We start from the raw sequence: 21,055 nt of genomic DNA on the forward strand, positions 1-21,055 counted from the left end.
AACCGGGCTGAGGCTTGACACTGACCTGCCTGCATCCAGACCCGGGAGCATCTCCGAGGCGCCTTTCCCGGGCGGTACTACCCCCCCCTCCCCACACCAGTCCGGCGCCCCACGGGTTAACCCCCTCCGCTGAACAACAGACGTGGGAGCCAACCACGGCCCCGCAGGCCGGCCAATGGGCGCAGCCAGTGGGCGGGGCTTGGGAGGCTGGGTTTCCCCCCGTTTCTCCCCCTCCCCGGGGTTTGTTTGTTTTGTTTAGTAAATTAATGCAGCAAGAAAGTCCCGAGACCTGGCGCGCTCTGCCCGGCGGCGATCGGGCCGGGAGGACCATGCGAGGGCTTAGGCGGCCAGGGCAGGACTTCTCTTTCTCCCTGAGCCCCGGGGGGGTCCCGGAGCCCTGAAACTTACCCCCCGCTTCCTCGCCGCGGGAGCCGCGCGCAATGGGACACCTTCCCCGCAGCAACCACAACTCGCGTGGGGGCCACTGTCCCGGCCAGCAGGAGCCTACGGCAGCCACGCGTGGGGCAGGCGAGGCAGACCGGCCGGGCAGTACGGCCAGTGCCCAGCGCTGATCCATCCCAGTGGATGTAACTCGCGAGGACTCGGCAGCGAGCGGCGGCAATTAGAGCGGGGGGGGGCTGGTGGGGTGTTTTTCTGGGGGGTTGGGGTTTTTTGGGGGTTCCCCCCTTTTCCTCCCGCCCCCATGGCAAATATACTCTCCTCGCCTCTTGCCTGCTCCAGCAAGCCGGGCTCCCCCTGAACCGACCGGCGATTTCTGGGCTCCACGCTGCTGGTCCAAACCCCAAAGCCGCACCGCAGTGTGGAGGGGGCGAGAAACCGCGGTGGAGTTTAAACAGCGAGGCTCGCTCCACGGTGCTGCCACCGGGGTCTCCGTCCAGGGTCCTGAATTCCCCGCCTTCCTACCCCGCTTCCCCCCCGCGACGAGCGGCTGGCAGGCGTGGGTGAAATTTACAAAGCAGGAAGTTCCAGCACTTTACTCCGGCTGCTTTGGCATTTGGGTTGGATCGCTGCTGCTGCTGCTGCTGCTGCTGCTATTTGTAAGTGGGGATTTACTCATTGGCTGGATTTAAAACCAAACCTCGTGGACTACAAATCACCCGATCTAGAACCATGTGTAACGTCAATGCATTTGGAGTCTACGTCTGGGAAACTCTAGTATTCTTCAGGTAGGTTGTTTTCTGCTCCCTCTTAGCTCGGATGGGTGCTTCGGAGTTGGCATGGATGGGGGGGCTTATGTTTCCTTGGGGGGGGGGGGTAATTCGCCAGCCCTCCCCTCCCTTTTCCTTTCTGATTATTCCCTGGGTCTAACTATTTAACATTCCCAAAGCTGCTCACTTTAGGGAGCTGTGTGAGTGACTCCGTTTTATGAGCACTGCATTCGCTCGCTCTCCAACCGCAGTGCTGAAAACCCCCTGTCCCCAGACTGGTAGGGAAGCGACAGCTAGTGGCGGCGGGGCGACTTGCAGTTGGACCCAATAGTTCATTTTCTTCCTCAAATTGCACGTTTGCCTGAGATCTGTTGCAATGTTCGATTGTCATGTTAGCTTTAGCAGTGGTCGAGTTATGGAATTAATCCCCCCCCCTCCGGAATTCATACACCTCCTCAACATACAGGAGTACCATCATTTCTTTTCCTAAACTTTCTACTAAGCACTTGGTTTAAAAATCCTAACAGACAGAAAAAACAACCACCACCAAGTGCTGGCTGAGGTCACTTTGCAATAGGATGCACTTGCAATCTTGATTTTGACCAGTTATGTTTTGAATGTATTTCTTGTTTAAAGAATAAGGTAGGAGAATGAACTCCTTAGCTATCCGAAAAGACTGACCCTCTCTATTCCAAATTTGTTATTTAACACGTCAAGGGAAATATTGGCACAGAACAGCCCTCCTGGATAAGGCAATGGGTTGTGCCGGGAAGGATAGATGTCACATACATGCATCTGGAAAATCACTCTTCTTTTATAACCTGCAGGAGTCATCCGTCTTAACACTTCATTTGAATTGCATGACTCTCATGTGGCAACCTCTCCGTTTTACGCATACTCAGGCCCAGTCTTGTATTGTCATAAGGAACAGTGACTAGGATTTCTCTACAGGTATAATGTGTATTGCCAGAGCCATTGTTAATTATGTTACTGACAGTAGCAGTGGGATAATTATTAGCTACCAGATTTTGCTAGCTAGCTGCGAATCCCTAGGAATGGGTTCCCAACCTAAAACTTGCACCCTTTCTCAATGCCTCCACCATCAGAATGAAAGAGAAGGAACCACAGCTCACCTGCTGATATGATGCAGAAAATGGACAGCAGTTTTGCAACCTATGGGCAGAGTGCTTAACAAGGGGGTGCTTAGTACACAGATCAAGGGGAAAGGACTTGGGAAACAACTTCTCAGGGACTCCAAAGCAACCCACCCTTCTGTACTTTAAGATGCGGCTCCGCAGCTAGCATGTGGCAGCACTGCAAAGCATGAGCAACGAGGTAGCATTTGTGGGCCAATTAAATCCTTCACTGTGGAAGCAGGAGGCAACATTGGAGCAGAAAGATGAAAGAGGAGATTACGTAAACATCAACCCATCTTCCTACTTTGCCCTCAACTTTCTGGAAGGCTGGGTCCTCTTGTCTTGTGGGGTGGGGGAGACTAGGCAGCAAGAACAGGAGAAAACACCTACACTGAAGTTTGATATGGTCCTAACATCATGGACAATGACAGCTGCTTCTCTGAGCCACCTGAGGTTCAGAAGAGACATATTTGTATCCTCTTGCCTATCTTATTCTAAAACAAATTCTGTGTCGGGGGGATCTAGTAGGACGTACTGAATATCTGCATATCCTGTTGGCCACAGCTGGACTTCTGGGTATGCAGTACCTCTTAAAACCAGGCTCCTGGTGTTAATATATATTAATATATAATGCTGTGTATTATGTACCTAAATGTGTCTGCGTCACTCATACAGAAAGGGTACTTTAGTTTTTAAGGGTAATATAGAAAAATTTAAAATGTTCCTGACAATTATCCTTAACACAGAAAGTATTTGAATTGAACTAAACTATCACCTGCAATTATTTTGCAAAGAAGCAAAACAACAGTCCCTGTACAGACTAAGTGCTGCATTTATTTTTCATTCCCCCCCCCCCACACACACACACTAAAATCCACTACATCTTGAAGGCAAGAATAGCTTTGCTATTTCCGCTTTAATGAGAGAACTTAAGATGAATAGGTTTCATAAGACAACTTCCATTAACCGCCATTTACAAAGTTAATATGCCAACTTCCCACCCAGAAGTCATGCATAGTGTAATCCAACAAAAAGCAATTTGGTAATCCAATCATTCCAAATAGAAGTATGCATTACAAAAAAATTATATGGTGTGCCCACCTTCAGTGCCAGCCTGTCAAAAATATCTTTGATGCGTCAGCACAGCCACCGCAAAATAACAATAACGAAAAAACCAATAAAGGCAGATGCGGGGAATCAACACTGCAGATACAGAAAATAAAATTAAATCGGCTGTTTAGCCATAAGGCCGCTGCCAGTCTTACCAAAAAAAAAATTCTGCGAGGAAAAGTAACATCTGGTGTCTGATTGCAAACATTAAGATATTGCCAATATAATATTTGTTTTGGTTACAGTTGAGGTGTTTTAGTAAGATTTGCCATCAGAAGCTTAATCCGAAGTAGCTTTTTATGGAAGAGGATGTTTTATTTTTCTACCTGCCTTTACAGCCTGTGGTCACTTTACTGTGACTAAGACAATTACGGTGTCTCTAGGGAAGAGAGAACGGAGTGGTGTTTGTATCTGACAAATTGTTGGGATTCTTTTCTAACACTTCTCTAAACTGAATTCCGTCAGGGGAAATCATATTTCTTGAGCTGATAATAGATAGGGCCACGTTATCAAACACACCCTCTACATCTGTGCATTCCTTTATGCGGCCATATTAAAACAATATGTTTAGGCACCAAACTGTCTAATCTGCATGCACACAACCTGCAAATTCCAGCGTACAAATGTAGAGGCTATAGTTTCAGATTTGACCCATCATGGTCATGCCTGAATTTCCTGCCTAATGTACCACTGCACTGAACCTAGTGATGCAGAAACATCACTCTAGATGTTAATAAAGAGCGTGCATGCACCTCGTCTACATTAAGATGGGAGAGAAAATAAGGGTAACTTGGGATATATTTTTACAGAGATGGACACTGCTCTGAAATGATCCACTAAAGTAACATGAGCCCCCGATTCTTATCTCACTGAGGCCTGGTCTACACTACAGCAGGAGGTTGAATTAAGAGATGCAACTACATTACTTATGTAGCCGGAATTGAAGTATCTTAAATCAAGTTTCCATGCTGTCCACACAGCAAGAGGCTGACAGGAGCAAAGGCTCCTGTCGGCTTCCTTTACTCCTCATGCGGCGCCCTCTGACAGGGGCGCCCTCTGAGTTTGATTTAGTGGGTCTTCACTAGACCCGCTAAATCAAACCCCAGGAGATTGACCACAGCGGTGTCAATCTTCCATGTAGTATAGACATGGCCTTATACTGCTGTACATCAGGATTAACTCCAGCAAAGTCCACAGAATTACACTAATGTATACAAGATCTGATTTAGGCCCTGTTGATTATAACAGGACTTCGGGGTGTGCAGTACCTCTGAAAACCAGGCTCCAGGTGTTAATATACATTAATATATAATGCTGTTCACTATGTACCTGATTGTGACTGTATCGCTTCAACCGAAAGGGTACTGTAGTTTTAGGGATAATATATTTGTAAATATTCCTGACCATTATCCTTAAGAGGATAGTTCTGTTAGATGGCCTGAACAGAGAGTCCTTTGCCCTAACAGGAATGATATGAGATTACTGTTCGGAGTGGGATACATGCTGAAAATTGCTGCCCATGTGAAAAAATTGCTGGACAGCCTTATCCAATATGTCCCTATCTGCACATCCTACTCATCTGAAAGTATCAACATTCTTTTATTCCAGGGATGGGGAACCTAAGGTCTGGGGGCTGGATCTGGCCCCCGAGGCTCAGGGCTCCTCTCCAGAATTGGGGAGCCTGTGCTGGCACTCCACCCCCCTACCATCTCCCCACGGGGCTGGAACACACAAAATCGACTAGTCTGGGCCTGGTGTGCACAGGGAATGTGGGGAGCATCTCTCTCAATAAGGGGTCACATCAGTGTGGGATATTTTTCTTTTCACTTGTGTGCAGCCCCCGCCTGATTTTCCTGTGAGTCAGCGGCCCCTGGCCCTAAAAAGGTTCCCCGCCCCTGCTTTAAACAATGTCTTTTTAAACAGTGCGACGTCATCGTATTGAATCTGAAATCCCCGTTCGCCTCACAGGCACCACAGCACCCGACATTTCCTCCCAGCTCTGTCTCTATGGACTTCAACGAGCAATATGCCCTTTGAGCCGCTCCCGTCTGGTTCATGAAAACAGCTGGGGTGGGTTTACGTCCAAACTTCCACCGCACCTCCGCAATGCCGGGTAGCATTGCAGTGAAAGCTGCGATCGGGGCATGCAGCATGGTTTCTAGAGGCATAGCCAGACTAGAGTAGCTGCTGCTTCCTTTAGTTAAGAAGCAATTTCCACACACTTAAAAAAAACCCAAAACACCCCAATATACTGAGAATTTTCCATCAAGACCTGTTGTGCCCCTCTTCTGAGATTATCTATTTTATTGCTGATGAAGGATATTTAGCAAAGCCATAAAATAACTGGTTGTAAAGAGGCTCTTTAACAGACTTAGTCTTGGACCTATAATAGCCCTGTTAAGGACCATTAAAAGGCTTACATCTTCAGAGCTTAAAAATATGCACATTTCCTCCACAAAAACCTCTACAAATCATTCCACTAGAACAGACTGAATTGGAGTTGTCCCGGTTAGAAGCTATGAGGCATTTTTGCAGGTAGTCCCATTAAGATTTTTGTAATTAAATGTTAATATTCATATTGATGGGGGAAAGGAAATGTCATTTAAAAAAACCCACGCAGAACGCTTTACAATATAGACCAGGCTGTGTCACGATGCCTCTCAGCTAATCGCCAGCATCACTGCCGGAGAGTGGCAACTGTTTGGGTGATTGGTAGCTGGGACATCCCAAGGAAGACACATGATACAGCAGACAACAATCAACAGATCCAAACAAAAAACAGGGTTTCTTAACCATCTAAATGGGACAGGGAGAAGATGGAACTGAGCTAGTTGAGACAAATGCTGCAGAAAAGCCACTTCCGCTCCCTGCACCCCCCAAAAAGCTGTGTTTGTATAGTGAGGGCCACTAAGGGGCAGATTTTGCCACCATTGTTCTCCATTCGGCAAGCAGGCCAGCTGGCATCAATGCACCACTAAGTTCAGATGCCTCAACGGGGCTACGTGCAAAATACAGCAGTGCTCATCGTGAGTCCCGGTGGCAGAATCTGGCCCTTACGTGTGATGAGCATGTGCGATCTTTTGTGGCCCCACAGTCCAGGATGTTCCCAATTCCACTCCCGAAAGGTTTCTATACGAGAGAAGGTCTTGCATTTGAGTTAATGTTGCAACTAAGACGTAAGAGGAGAACAGCCCTCCGGTTCATTTTCAAAAGCGCACAGGATTTGAACAGCCCCTCCGGAGACTAAGGGGATTTGTTACTTTAACCACAAAGCGACTCAATTCCTTCATGGAAGTGTTTGTAAGAAGCAGCGTGCTGCAGTTCCTGTACCCCTGCTTTGTCTTAGGACATTCATATTGCCAGACTCACAGACTGTGTCTAGACTGGCCAGTTTTTCCAGAAAATCAGCCGCTTTTCCGGAAAAACTAGCCAGCTTTCTACACTGGCCGCTTGAATTTCCGCATAAGCACTGACTTCCCACTGTAAGAAATCAGTGCTTTTTGTGGAAATACTATGCTGCTCCCGTTCGGGCAAAAGTCCCTTAAGGGCCAGTGTAGACAGCTGAGATTTGTTTTGCGCAAAAAAGCCCCAATCGCGAAAATGGCGATCGGGGCTTTTTTGCGCAAAAGCGCATCTAGATTGGCCACGGATGCTTTTCCACAAAAAGTGCTTTTGCACAAAAGCGTCTGTGCCAATCTAGAAGCTCTTTTCCGAAAATGCTTTTAACGGAAAACTTTTAAAAGCATTTCCAGAAAATCATGCCAGTCTAGACATAGCCACAGGGTTCCTTTGGTCGAATAAAATGAGCATCCTCAGCAACTGAACTAGATGTTAGTCAATGTCCGGATTAAAATTACTTTATCATCCTAACGCTGACTGAGGATCGTTAATCTGAGACGTAAAACCAGCCGAGAAGTTGCACCTCATTTCTGCCTGGCGTTCTGGTTAACAGGGCTCTGCAAACTCCATTGTTAACAGTCACAAAATAAAGCCTTTTCTGGAAGATCCCTTATTCCTGATTTTAAGAGGAATAAGGGATCTTCCGGAAAAGACTTTATTTTCCGCAAGATCCCTGTCTAGACTGGCGCTTTTTTCCGGCAAAGCCCCGAGCCGGAAAAAAGCGGCAGCCATGTTCATGAAAATGCAGCGGGGAAAATTTAAATCCCCGCTGCATTTGCAATTCTGACTTATCTCATCTGCATCCCTTTTCCGGAAAAGGGTGCCAGTGTAGATGTAGCCATAGACTTTAAGGTCAGAAGGGACCAATATGATCATTTAGTCTGACCCCCTGCACAATGCAGGCCACAGAATCGCACCCACCCACTGCTAGAATAATCCTCTCACCTATATCTCAGATAATGAAGTCCTTGAAATGATGGTTCAAAGACCCCAAGATGCAGAGAATCCTCCCACAAGTGACCCGTGCCCCATGCTACAGAGGAAGGCGAAAAGCCTCCAGGGCCTCTGCCAATCTACCCTGGAGGAAAATTCCTTCCCGACCCCAAATATGGCGATCAGCTGAACCCTGAGCATGTGGGCAAGATGCATACAAATGCATACAAAAATCACCCTGTAGCTATATCTGACCATATCAGAACATGTCCGCACACCAGGTCTCAGTTATTCATTCATGAACATTTTTAAACATACTTTAAAGACCCCATGTAACTCATACGAAAAGGACCGATAAGTCGCTAAGGAGTTTGATCTTTAGCTATGGGTTTGCGCCAGCTCTCATAGATTGCGGAGCGGCAGACTAAATTACCTTTATTTGCAGTAGTTACCCTTTTAATTTGCTATTGGTACCGTAGTCAGTTTGACTTTCATACCCTCTACTGAGGGAGAACCTTTGGCTGTGGGCATAACATGTCTATTCTGCACCTAGATATTCAGGTTACATGGGCTCTTATCCAATCCATGAAAGCACGGCTTTTCTCTTCTCGTTTTTAATGTTGCTAAGCCACTCTCCCATCCTCACAATGACGTCCCTCACCAGCCGGGACTGTACTAACTCACCTCAAGTGATGGAGGGGAAATCAGCTTTGTGAAAAGCTGCTCACCCCATCATTCTGTGGCAGCGTAGCAAAACGCACGAGGAATTGGAAGAGGCGATTCTGCCAGAGACAAATGGCCAGCTGCTCCCTGCTAGACGCGACAGAAACCGCTACCTAGCATGTTTGCAGGCCCCCGTTGCCATATTTGCTAAGACCCAGCCTCCTGTGCATGCTATACTTGCCTTCAGAGACAGAAAAGCAACTCTTCCATCAAACCTTGCGTGGAAAAATATTGCGTTGCCAAGCTCGATGGTTCCTTCCCCCTAGCAAATACAACCTTAAAAACCACTGGCATCTATGTCCCTTTAGGGCAAAAAGGTCATTTTCAGGATGGAGAAAGGCTTGCAAAGATTTACACCTGTATTTTATTCTGAGACCTCATGGACCAGCTCCTTAGGTGATGCAAAGCGGCTTAGCTCTGTGGAGCTCCGCTGGTTGACACAAGCTGATGTGCTGTTCCCATAGATCCACCCTCTCCAGATTACACACATACAAACAGCTCCTCCACCTCTCCCAGTGCCCCAATGGCCCGACAAACACCTCCTGAGGAACCGGGGAAGCAAAAGCGCACATAAAAATACCCTGCAGAGTACAGAGGCAGCTCTCGCTAGACACACGCTTCAGTTATACGTACTGAGCAAACTCCCCCTCCCCCCCATAATGCAGACAATTATTCATTCCATACATTGCGCCATGGGTAGCGATCGATTTCACGGCTGCACCACATCTGATTGGTCTGTAGACAGAGCCGGCATCATATAAACGTCTCTATCAGAGCCACCTCCAGTTGCAAAATGCCTGAGAAACCTTAATTTACCAACAAGGAATTTTGATTTAAAAGCCAAAGCGAACAACGTGGCGACCCTCCTATATTCATGCACCCTTTTTCTTCCCCCACCCCTCCACCCCAACCAATTCCCTCCCTGGCTCATTGCTCACTAGGAAAAGGAGAGCCCATCAATAAAACGCCTCATCGGACAGCTTGCAATGGGCTCTCTTGTATTTATCAGTGCCTCATTGTGGGCAGGGGGGAAAAATAACCCCAGGGTTGCCAAGACGAAGAATGACATGGGTGGAACAGCGGTTCTTGCAGGGCAATCAATCACTGTGCATGTTGCCTTCAGACGGAAGCTGGCAGCAGCCGCCCGAGAGACACCAGCATGAAAGATCTTTTTTCTCCCTAGACAATGGCCCCCAGGAATTGTTCTCATTAACAATGCAGATCTGAAAATACCGAACCCGGCTGGAGCAAAAATCAATGGCCATCTGGGTGCCTAGGACATTGGCCCATTTCAGCAAAGAAGCTCAGCACAGCGAGAAATTTACACCAGAGAGGAAATGCCTTCCGTTGCCTCCCCCTCTTTTTTATTTTTCTGGCTGCTGCCCTAAGTAAGAAGGTACTGGGTAAACCCCTGAAATATGCCCATTCTACAGATTCCATCACGGTGGGGGGAAAAAACTAGACCCTTGGGAACCATAAAAAGGGACAGGCACTGGCAGCTGGCTGCAGCGCTAGCAGGGTGCTCTGTTCCTCATGGGATCAGGCCTTGTAAGTACAAAAGACAATGTGTGAGATGTATAAAAGCCCATGCCAAAGAAGCACCCACAAAAGAAACGTACGACCGAGGCAGAGGGACTTAAAAAACAACAATGGTCCTATAAATATAGAAAGAGTGTCAAGAGCTTCCGTGGGCAGAACCCACTTCTTCAGATGACAAATATGGAGCAAGAGGCACAGAGGTTCAAATATAAAGCAGAAAAAGAGGGAAAAGAGGGAGAGAACTGCCAATTAAAGTGTCCGGGAGACTAATAGAGTAGGCTGTAAGGGTATGTCTAGACTGCATCCCTCAGTCAGCATGAACTGGATTGACCGTTATATTCAACACTCAAAGGACATCAAAAGTGAAGTATGGGGTACTTACGGTATGTATAGACTGCATCCCTCTGTCGGCAGAGGGATGCAGATTAGGCAGGTCGACATTGCAAACGAGGCAGGGATTTAAATACCCCACGCCTGATTTGCATAAAAATGGCTGCTGCATTTTGCCGACTCAGCACTTTGTCAGCAAAAAGCAGCAGTCTAGAGGGGGCTCTGTCGAGAAAGAAAGCCTTTTTCAACAGATCCTGTAAACCTCCTTGCAGGAGGCATAAGGGATCTGTTGAAAAAGGCTTTCTTCCTCGACAGATCTCCCTCTAGACTGCCTCGTTTTGCCGACAAAGTGCTGAGTCGGCAAAACGTGGCAGCCATTTTTATGCAAATTAGCCACCGGATATTTAAATCCCTGCCTCATTTGCAATGTCGACCTGCCTAATCTGCATCCCTCTGCCGACAGAGGGTATGTCCACACTACCCTCCTAGTTCGAACTAGGAGGGTAATGTAGGCATACCGCACTTGCAAATGAAGCCCGGGATTTGAATTTCCCGGGCTTCATTTGCATAAGTGGGGAGCCGCCATTTTTAAAACCCCGCTGGTTCGAACCCTGTGCAGCGCGGCTACACGGGGCACGAACTAGGTAGTTCGAACTAGGCTTAGGAAGTTCCTAAGTTCGTGCCCCGTGTAGCCGCGCTGCACAGGGTTCAAACCAGCGGGGTTTTAAAAATGGCGGCTCCCCGCTTATGCAAATGAAGCCCAGGAAATTCAAATCCCGGGCTTCATTTGCAAGTGCGGTATGCCTACATTACCCTCCTAGTTCGAACTAGGAGGGTAGTGTAGACATACCCAGAGGGATGCAGTCTAGACATACTGTAAGTGCCCCATACTTCACTTTTGAAGTCCTTTGAGTGTTGAATATAACGGCCAATCCAGTTCATGTCTTTGTTCAAGCCATAAGAGATAGTGTCAGATTTGTAGATGAAGGCCAGTTCCGCAGATGCTCTCTCTCTAGTTGATTCCTGAGATTACTTTGTAAGAGAATCGCCACCTTTAAATCCATTAATGAGGGCCTGGGCGGGTGAAAATGTTCCCCGACAGGTTTCTGTGTGTTACCACTTTGAATATCTGATTTATGTCTGTTAATCCTGCAAAGGGAGTGGGACACCAATGTCAGATGCCTGGTACGAGGTTTCTTTCCTGTAATATACAGTCTACTTGGCAGGGCCGTGGCCAGGATCGTGACTCTGCAAATGACACGGTGCACACGCTTCAATTCAATTCCACCACTTCTATGAGAGGGCACCTGCCAACAGTAGAGCAATCATTCTTGACTGACTCCACTAACGCAAGCCCATGGTCTCAATCAATACATCAAAACAAGGCCTCTTCCCCCCGAATCATCAGCCCCACCAGCTTAGCCTGCCTTCCAAAACTCAAGGCTGCGCCTATGCTTTCTGCTCAGCCCATCGCCCCCGCCCATTACGACTGTGGGATTAGAAATTAGCCAGAAATTGCCCTGTCTAGACATGAAGCTGAGTCCAATACAGCTTGTCCGTGCACAGCAGCATTGGCCCTGCAGTGCTGGCAGGCATGAAAACATGATTTGGGGGCAGGAAAGTGCATAGATCTAAGTTGAAGTGCATGTAGGGAACCGGTGTGGGGAGCAGGCGAGCTCTCCTGGAGGTGCCCCACAGCCTCACCGTTCATTTGAAAGTTACATTGCGCTGGAGAGCATGACTGACCTGGTTAATTACACCAGGAGTCAGAAACAGCCGAGGAAACATTTACCTTCAGTTCCCCCTTTTTAGAGCAGGTATTTGCTCTCATCTAGCTTTCCAAACCCGCGCTCGTCCACCTGGGGCTCTAAATGACTAGGGCTATTTTTGAGAGAATCGAATGTATTTCTCGGTCAACTCATTTCGCCCCATGTCCGATGTCATTTTCAGCAGGTGTGCCAGCATTACAGTGCTGATTGCGTAATTTCACAGATCGTGGCTGGTATCAGGGTGTCTTTTCAAAATACTCCCGATGCCATTTCCGAGAATAAAAGACAACAACAGATGTTTGTGTGTTGGGTGCTGTATCTCTGCAAAAGGAGCACTATTTATTTCATCTGTGATTGATCTCGCACAGCACTTGTAATAGCCTCATCCAGTCTTAACAAATGTTATACCATTCCTAAACAGAAAGCGTTTTTTAATTTTTTAATGGCATCTGTAGTGAACGCTCCACGTATGCTGTTCCGGTGGATGTGCAAACAAGACTAGAACTGTAGAAATACAAACAGGATAGCAAATGAGGACTGTTGGAAATCAAGGGTCTGATCCAAAGTCCACTAAAGTCAAAAGAAAGGCCCCACATTCCCTATTTGTGAGATAAATGGATTCTATGGATTCATACATTTCAAGCACAGAAAGCACACAAATAATAAGAATATACTGACCTAGAGTCTGAGGCCCTGTCTTGCAAAGTCTTATGCATATTCTTAAGTATATTCATTGTAGCTCTGATTGGGTAAGCTGTTTAAGCATATTCCTAATTTTAAGCATGTGAATAGTTCTGTTGATTTTTAGCATGTACTCTGAAGGCTTTGCTAGGAAGTGATCAAAACCTTTTAAAAATGTGTGTGTGTACACACACACACGTGTATTTATTGGCTAATTCACGGCCAAATAAACACAGACTATGTGAAGTTCTAAATTATTATTCGTTTTTTGAAAGAGAAAGATTTTCCGAAAATGCCCAGGCATGTTTGGATTGTAAATCCCACTGAAAGTTAACAGCAGTATCTCAGGTTCTAAACAAGGCACAGCCAAAAGACTTTTCTCCCTGTCCTGATAAACTGACAATAGAGAAGTGTGCATGTGATCTGTCAGTGTATGTCTACACTAGCCCCCTAGTTCGAACTAAGGAGGCTAATTAGGGCGACCGAAATTGCAAATGAAGTGCGAGATTTAAATATCCCGCGCTTCATTAGCATGTTCCCGGGCAGTCTCCATTTTTGAAAATTGACTAGCCTGGAAGAACTGCCCGCATCTACATGCGGCAGAGAAGATCGAATTACCAGTTAGGTTTACCATAAGGTTTAACTGGTAATTCAAAGTAAGGGGCTTATTTTGGAATCGTCTTTCTCTGCCGCATGTATACGCGGGCAGTTCTTCTGGGCTAGTCAATTTCCAAAATGGAGACTGCCCAGGAACATGCTAATGAAGCGCGGGATATTTAAATCCCGCACTTCATTTGCAATTTCAGTCGCCCGCATTAGCCTCCCTAGTTTGAACTAGGGGGCTAGTGCAGACATACCCTCAGGCTGTAAGATACTTTGTAGCTTCTCGACTGTATATTGAAAAGCATTTCAAATAGAAAGAATAAACCCTAAACCTAGCACTATCGATACAAGGACAACACTTACAAAGGTATATCTGTAATACGCAAGGAAGGCTGCACTATTCTACCACATGTTCAGCAGTGAAAGAAAAACAATGAATGAAAATGGTAAATATAAAGTAGCTTGGACAACGTCATTAATCATAGGGATAGGGATTGTGGTAGCAACAGCGCACCTGTCCCGCCCAGTCTGTCTGCCTCTTTGCTTGTGAAGTTGCCTATAGCCCATGGATTTCTTTTTTGCTGGACCTTGCTCTCAAGTTGCTCACGTTGTTCTGATTGTTCCAGCCACAGGCTCGCTTTGATTGTCAATCAGCTTTGTGGGGGTCCTTTATAGGTCTGGGTGAGGCCCTTTGCAGGAAGAAATAAGAGATGTGGCTGCAAGAACTTGCTCCTGAAGCACAGAGACGCCTGCCTGCTGCAGCCTGAAAACAATTTTCTCTGCCTGTTGTACTGGGTCCTTGGTTGTTCGGGGAAATCAACATTCCAGGGAGAGTTAACTGCCTGGTGCCAACTGGCAAAGTGTCTCCATACAAATGTGCAGTAACACATTTAGACATTGCTTTGCCTCTTGGAGAACCCCAATGTGATTTAAACATTCTGCCAGGCAGGGCAATGCAACCACTTCTGGGGCGAAACATTGAAGCTGCTTACGCAGCTCGCAGCAACACTGCCCAACAGCTTAGGCCAGAGTTGAGACTGTGTGACATTGTTCTGCATGGCTAAGAGATGCCCGCCAAGCCCCCAGCAGCCTCTGCTGCAGTCCTTATTGCCTCCAACATCCTCCTGGGTTTCTCTGCCTGATTATCCTCCCTTCCGATCTCGAGACCCATGCCTGTGATTCCTACTCAGCTCTTTAATGAAATTATTAAATCCAGAGGCTTCTCGAAACTTGGCTTTGCAGGTCCATTCCCCAACCCCATCATCTCCACAGCTGCTACCGGCATGATACAGTATAACCAACACCTGCCAACTGCACTGTATGGGCCACAGTCAGCTAAGAAGCATTACATGATGCTGCATGACGTGCGAGAGACAGACGCTCTGATGCTCCCGCTCAACATCAGAGTCCCCAACTCCTGCAAGGCGAGTCGCAGGGCCAGGCCTGCCGAAAGGGAGCGTGGTTCTTTTTGAGTGAGTGGCATGTCAATATTGACTGCGCTCTTCCTGTAAATATTTCATCTAATCAAGCACCTCCAGCTGGGAGGGCTTTTCCCGGCCGCGGTCTGTCTGACGGTTTGCCACAGCATCCAGTGCTGATGTGCTGTGAAAATCAGGGAAGATCTGACAAAGCATTTAAGATCTCTCAGCCACCTACAGACTCTAGGCCTCCCTCTTTCTGGGTGCTGAGAAGGACGGCAGACCCAGCGGACGTCCTGGGTGCGAAGGAGGAGGACGGCAGACCCAGCGGACGTCCTGGGTACGAAGGAGAAGGACGGCAGACCCAGCGGACGTCCTGGGTGCGAAGGAGGAGGACGGCAGACCCAGCGGATGTCCTGGGTGCAAAGGAGGAGGACGGCAGACCCAGCGGATGTCCTGGGTGCTAAGGAGGAGGACGGCAGACCCAGCGGACGTCCTGGGTGCGAAGGAGGAGAACGGCAGACCCAGCGGACGTCCTGGGTGCGAAGGAGGAGGACGGCAGACCCAGCGGACGTCCTGGGTGCGAAGGAGGAGGACGGCAGACCCAGCGGACGTCCTGGGTGCGAAAGAGGAGGACGGCAGACCCAGCGGACGTCCTGGGTGCGAAAGAGGAGGACGGCAGACCCAGCGGACGTCCTGGGTGCGAAGGAGGAGGACGGCAGACCCAGCGGACGTCCTGGGTGCGAAGGAGGAGGACGGCAGACCCAGCGGACGTCCTGGGTACGAAGGAGAAGGACGGCAGACCCAGCAGACGTCCTGGGTGCGAAGGAGAAGGACGGCAGACCCAGCGGACGTCGGCAGACCCAGCGGACGTCCTGGGTGCGAAGGAGGAGGACGGCAGACGCAGCGGACGTCCTGGGTGCGAAGGAGGAGGACGGCAGACCCAGCGGACGTCCTGGGTGCGAAGGAGAAGGACGGCAGACCCAGCGGACGTCCTGGGTGCGAAGGAGAAGGACGGCAGACGCAGCGGACGTCCTGGGTGCGAAGGAGAAGGACGGCAGACCCAGCGGACGTCCTGGTGCTAAGGAGAAGGACAGCAGGTGCAGCGGACGTGAGGGAAGAAGATGAGAAATGACCTGGGGACACAAGGTTGAGAAGGTAGGGGAGGAAATGTGACCAGACTGCTGCGGTAGAGGAGTGAGATAAGGCCTGAGGAGCAGTTGAGACGGCAGAAGTGGGAGAAGTAACCAGATATTTCATGGAAGGGTCGGGTCAGAGATTGTCCGCAGGAGGGGAGGGGAGAAGGAAGGAAAGACGTGGGGGAGCAGGAGGGAAGGCAGGCAGCGCTGAAGGGGAAGGGAACTGGACATGCAGACTGCTGAGGAAGGCTCCAGGGAGATGGTTCACAACTCTTGGCTGACAGCTCTTTCTCCTGAGGGGAAGAGGATGCCGGCCTGCCAGGGTCCAGTCCCTAGTGAGACGCGGAGGTCCCTGAAGAGTGCCATGGCAGGACCACGGTGGCCTCTTTTAGAAATAATTCAATGCCCTCTGGGTGGGGAAGGGCCAGGCAGGCAGGCGCACAAAATGGAGGCCCACGGGAGGGCCTGGGGGCCTTTCCTGTTGGTCACATTTCGGTGCCGCTTTTGCGGCGGGTGCCTCTGGTGGGACTAATTGGTGTAGCTCAGTGGTTTGCCAACTAGGGGGCATGACGCAGCGCTGGGGGGTGGGATGTCGGGCGCTGGGGTTCGTGGCTGCAGGGGGAGCAGGTGAGCAGCAGGGGGCGCTAAGGCAGCTCCGTGCCTGGCCTGGCACCACAGACTGCGCTGCACCCCAGAAGCAGCCGGCAGCAGGCCCGGCTCCTAGGTGTGTGGAGAGTGCACAGGGCTCCCCACACTGCCCCTGCCCTGAGCGCTAGCTCCGCCCTCCCGTTGGCTGGGAACCTGCTGCGGCTGCTTCTGGGGGCAGCCTGGTCTGCGGTGCCAGGAGAGGCAGGAAGCTGCCTTAGCCCCCCCCCCCGCTGCACCGCTGGCCGGGAGCCGCTTAAGGTAACCCCCTCCTGCCTCAGCCCTGCCCCCCCAAAACTGGCCCCCTCTTACACCCCAAAGCTCCCCCTCACCCCCACCCCTCCCCCTGCAGCCCTCTAGTCAATGACATTGGGTCGCGGCATCAACAATTTTCTTCAATTGGGTCATGAGAAAAACCGTTTGAAAACCGTTGGCCTAGGTAATATCAGGCCCCTAGGAAGTTATGCCCGACACCAATGCTCTGTTTAGATTGACACCTCCTAGAAGGGTCCAGTGTGTTAAGGGGTGACACCTAGGGGCGCTGGCAAGAAACTGCGGTTTATTTCTTGACCCAGTGGCCCTGTTACTTAACAGGGCTCAGTGATGCATATCTTGCAGGGCTCCAGGAAGGAGCCTTGAACCCCCAAAGGGCCCTTCCGCCTCTCAGTACAGAAACACCAACCTGCGCCCTCATAAACCCAGCATGCCATTTCCTGTGCTGCTTTTCCCATCAAGAGGGTTTACACAGATGCCCCCTCCTTCAGAAACTGCCTGCACCTCGTCCTGGTGGCCTCTCTGAAGGATTCCAGGCAATCAGTGGTTCACATAGGTGTCCCGCATAGGGGTGAAGGCAGCAGGTTGAATTTCTTTTCCTGCTGGCTGACTAAGGTTTCAAGTCCCTCAGGTAAATGAGATGTTCTACGGTGGCTGAGTAATCAGGTATATTTGTCTTGGCTAACATCTCTAGGCTGGGTGGGGAACCTACCGAGGCCTTTTGGAGCCTCAGTCTGGGGTCGGTTATTCAAGATCGACCAGAGTTTGCCTCCATCGTCCAAACACGTACACACCAGCATGTTAGAGAAACACTTAGACGGATCTCCCTGCCTCATCTTTCTCCTTTAACTGGCAGATGTTTTCTTCCTCTTCCTGGATTGCTGATTGTCATATTACTTGTGACTTAAAGCTAATCAGCCTGTTCTGGCTCCCAGATTTATTTGGAAATGTCATAACATGGTGTAACTACGTAATGCTACGTATTGCTCTGTTCTGGGACAGTGTGTGTGTATATGGGGGGAGACGTTTGCTTGGATTTCCCCATTTCCTCCACCTTATTCCTCCTTCAGCATTCTTCAATGCCCCATGTCATGGCAATCCTCCCTGGGGTCCCAAGAAAGCTGGGCAAGGAAGACACCTGTTCTTTTTTGGACCATCAGCCAGGGGATGGGTTACTCAAGATTGGCTTCAGCTTGTCTCCCGTGTTCTTGGGGATGCCCAGAAGAAGCCTCTGAAATGGCGTTGTTGTCTCCATTGTGAAAGATACAGGAGCGGGACGTAAAGCGAGAGACGGCACGGCACTCATTCACCCAGCCAGGGCCTGGCACACCAGGGAGAGCTGCTGTCTGTGGTTCAGGCTCCTGTTCCACCATGTGATGGGCACACGCATGGTGTGTCTGTCGTCTTTCGTGGTCGGACACCCACAGGGAGGAACAGCCTGGGTCTTCCTGGCTAATGGGCTCATCCGTTATTTATTACACCTACCACAGCAAATGCAGCTCTTTGGAGAGCTGTGTACAGCCCGCTGCACGGAGACTATTGCACGAGGGTAGCGAGGAGGACTCGAGGGCTGTGTAGTAGGCTAAAACATCTTGCAGCGCTGAGTCATAGGTTGGCATCCCGCTGAGGCCGGTGGTGCCCGGAAGCTCTTTCCATAACTATTCACCGGCCTGCATGAAAAAAGTGTCGAATCTTGGTCCCTTTCTCAGTCTCCCCGGTCAAAAGCAGCATCAGGAAGAACAAAGATTCCCTCCTCCTCACCGCACACCTCTAAGCCAGCCAGAGCGGGGGACAGTGGAGAGGGTAACGAACCAACTCAGCCTTTGTGCTCTCGCTTCAGAAAATTAGCAGCCGGCCAGCTCTGGATTGCAGCAAGCAGCAAAATAAATTGCTCCTGGGAGTAAGCCTCCAGCATTGTACGTGCAGTCAGCTTGGGCTGAAATTGCACTTTACAAAAAATTAGACATTAATTAAGGCCGGGTTCCAATGAAACCCTTCTATAGCCTGTGCTTTCACACTGGGATGTCTTAGTGCCATGAGAGCAGTACTAGTATTCTGATACCAAATAATTCCTCCTGATTTCTCTAGACACCTCCCCGTCACTTGCACCCTCACTTTACAATGGATGGCAGCCTGAGCGGGGTGTTCTATATCGGAATTCTGTTCATTTTCTCACGGATAATTGGCCAAATTCTGCTCTCGGTTAATACTTGTCCATTGCAGAACTGAGGTTGCACATGTGTGACCGAGAGCAGGAATTTGCGGTTTCCTCTCACTGTGAATCATAAACAAGCTTGGCAGAATTTGATTTTTGTGGCTTAATAATTTTGACAGATCATATTGAAGGCTTTTTTTTTTCTATTTGTATCCATTTTATATTTTCTCAAGTGCGGGAAATTATAGAGACTTCAGCCAACAATTACGTAATGAAATTGGCCATTAAGCTTCAGCGCATTAAAGCTTTAGAACCACAGATGCACAAAGTGACAACATGACACGTAAAAACCACACCAAATAACTATCCTCAAATCAAACACCAATAAGATCTCAAGCAACATGTTTCTCACTGTGCCCGTCCTTACATTCTGATGATCATAGATGGAAATAGTTTTTCGTGTGTGTGTGTGTGTGTGTGTGTGTGTGTGTGTGTGTGTGTGTGTGTGTGTGTGTGTGTGAAATAGTTTTTCATCTATGTGTGTGTGTGTGAAATAGTTTTTCATCTATGTGTGTGTGTGTGTGTGTGTGTGTTTGAGAAATAGTTTTTCATCTATGTGTGTGTGTGTGTGAAATAGTTTTTCATCTGTGTGTGTGTGTGTGTGTGTGTGTGAAATAGTTTTTCATCTATGTGTGTGTGTGTGTGTTTGAGAAATAGTTTTTCATCTATGTGTGTGTGTGTGTGTGTGTGTGTGTGAAATAGTTTTTCATCTATGTGTGTGTGTGTGTGCGCGCGCGTGCACATGTGAGCATGCTCCTTGGGCCCAGCCTGGTTTTGCTGCGTTCCAGGCCCCCTGTTTGCATGGATGCAAACGGAACAAGATTTGCTTCCTAGTGCAGCTTTGATTGCAAATAAATATTGGGACCCAAAGCCCTGCCCTACACAGCCCAAGTGCCTGTGGGAACAGGCAGCAACTCTGCAGGAGAAGCAGGGGAGACAGGAACAGGGCAGGGAGCACAGGCGGCCAGTAGCCTAGACTGGGGAAGGCTTTGCCTTCCCAAACTGACAGCCTGGTCCCACCCACACTCCGCCCCCAGGATACCCACTACAGGCGAACTGGGTCAGGGTGTTGTTGCCCTCCTCGTGCTCCAGGACCAGGGAGTCTGGAGCCATGTGCTGCCTGCCCTCTCCGTAGTGGGCGGGATGGGGAGGCGGCTTGGATCCGGAGGGCGGGGCCTCAGTAGAAGGGGCGGGGTTGGGAGCTTGCCTCTCCCAGCCCTACCTTCACCCACCGCCCATGTTAGGGAGGCTGGTGGGGGAGCAGGTGATGAGGAGCTGTGTAGCCTACCAGAGCTGCTGGCCGGGAGGCCGAGCAGGGGGTGGGGTTTGGGGCTTGCTGGTAGGGGGCCAGGGGATTGGAGCACCTGAACTGGGCAGTGGGGCACTGTGGGATTTAGCCACCGGGGCCAGGAGATGGAACCAGGGACTGGGGGGATCAGGGTTTGGGGCCAAGAGGGTAGAGCCGGAGCCAAGGAGCTGGGGGATTGGGCCACGGGAGCCAGGAGGTGGAGTGGGGGCCAGGGGATTGGGCTGCCTAGGCCAAGAGGCTGGAGCTCAGGCTGGGGTTGTGGGTAACAGGGCTGCTTGAGCCGGCCCTGTCCTTGGCCAGCACACTTAGACACGCACAGCTTAGGGCACTGCTTAGTGTGGGGCACAGCGGTGCCCGACGTTTAGCAGCGCCCTACTCCGCTGCATCCTTTGTGCATGCCCAAGCACAGGCCAGCGCCTGACGCGGACGGTCTCCCTCTGCTGTCAACACAGCCTAAAGAAAAGGGGGAATGTGAGTTGCCTCCGTTGAAAGGAGCCCCCCAGTGCGTGTCTCTCTCTCAAACAGACACGCCCTCCGCAGGTCTGTGTAACGCAACTGAAGCTGTTGTTCCCAGGCAGCCCTGACGTGTGGGAAATGATCGTCTTGCGCGCATTGGATGCACGTTGCACTGTGTCTGAACTGTCCGGTATCTTGGGGGCAAGCT

General features: G+C 49.6%; 1 protein-coding gene across 1 annotated transcript in view; it reads left to right on the forward strand.

Annotated features, from left to right (window-relative positions):
• The first annotated feature begins 672 nt into the window (after positions 1-672).
• GLRA1 (glycine receptor alpha 1) overlaps positions 673-21,055 on the forward strand; it is an 86,163-nt gene continuing 65,780 nt past the window's right edge. Inside the window, exon 1 of the mRNA XM_014581165.4 lies at positions 673-1,187. Within this exon, the coding sequence (XP_014436651.2) occupies positions 1,132-1,187 (56 nt within the window). The 5' untranslated portion in view covers positions 673-1,131. The remainder of the gene's footprint in view (positions 1,188-21,055) is intronic.

The sequence above is a fragment of the Pelodiscus sinensis genome, chromosome 16 (assembly GCF_052426305.1).
Source record: "Pelodiscus sinensis isolate ZL-2025 chromosome 16, ASM5242630v1, whole genome shotgun sequence".
NCBI classification, from domain to species: Eukaryota; Metazoa; Chordata; order Testudines; family Trionychidae; genus Pelodiscus; species Pelodiscus sinensis.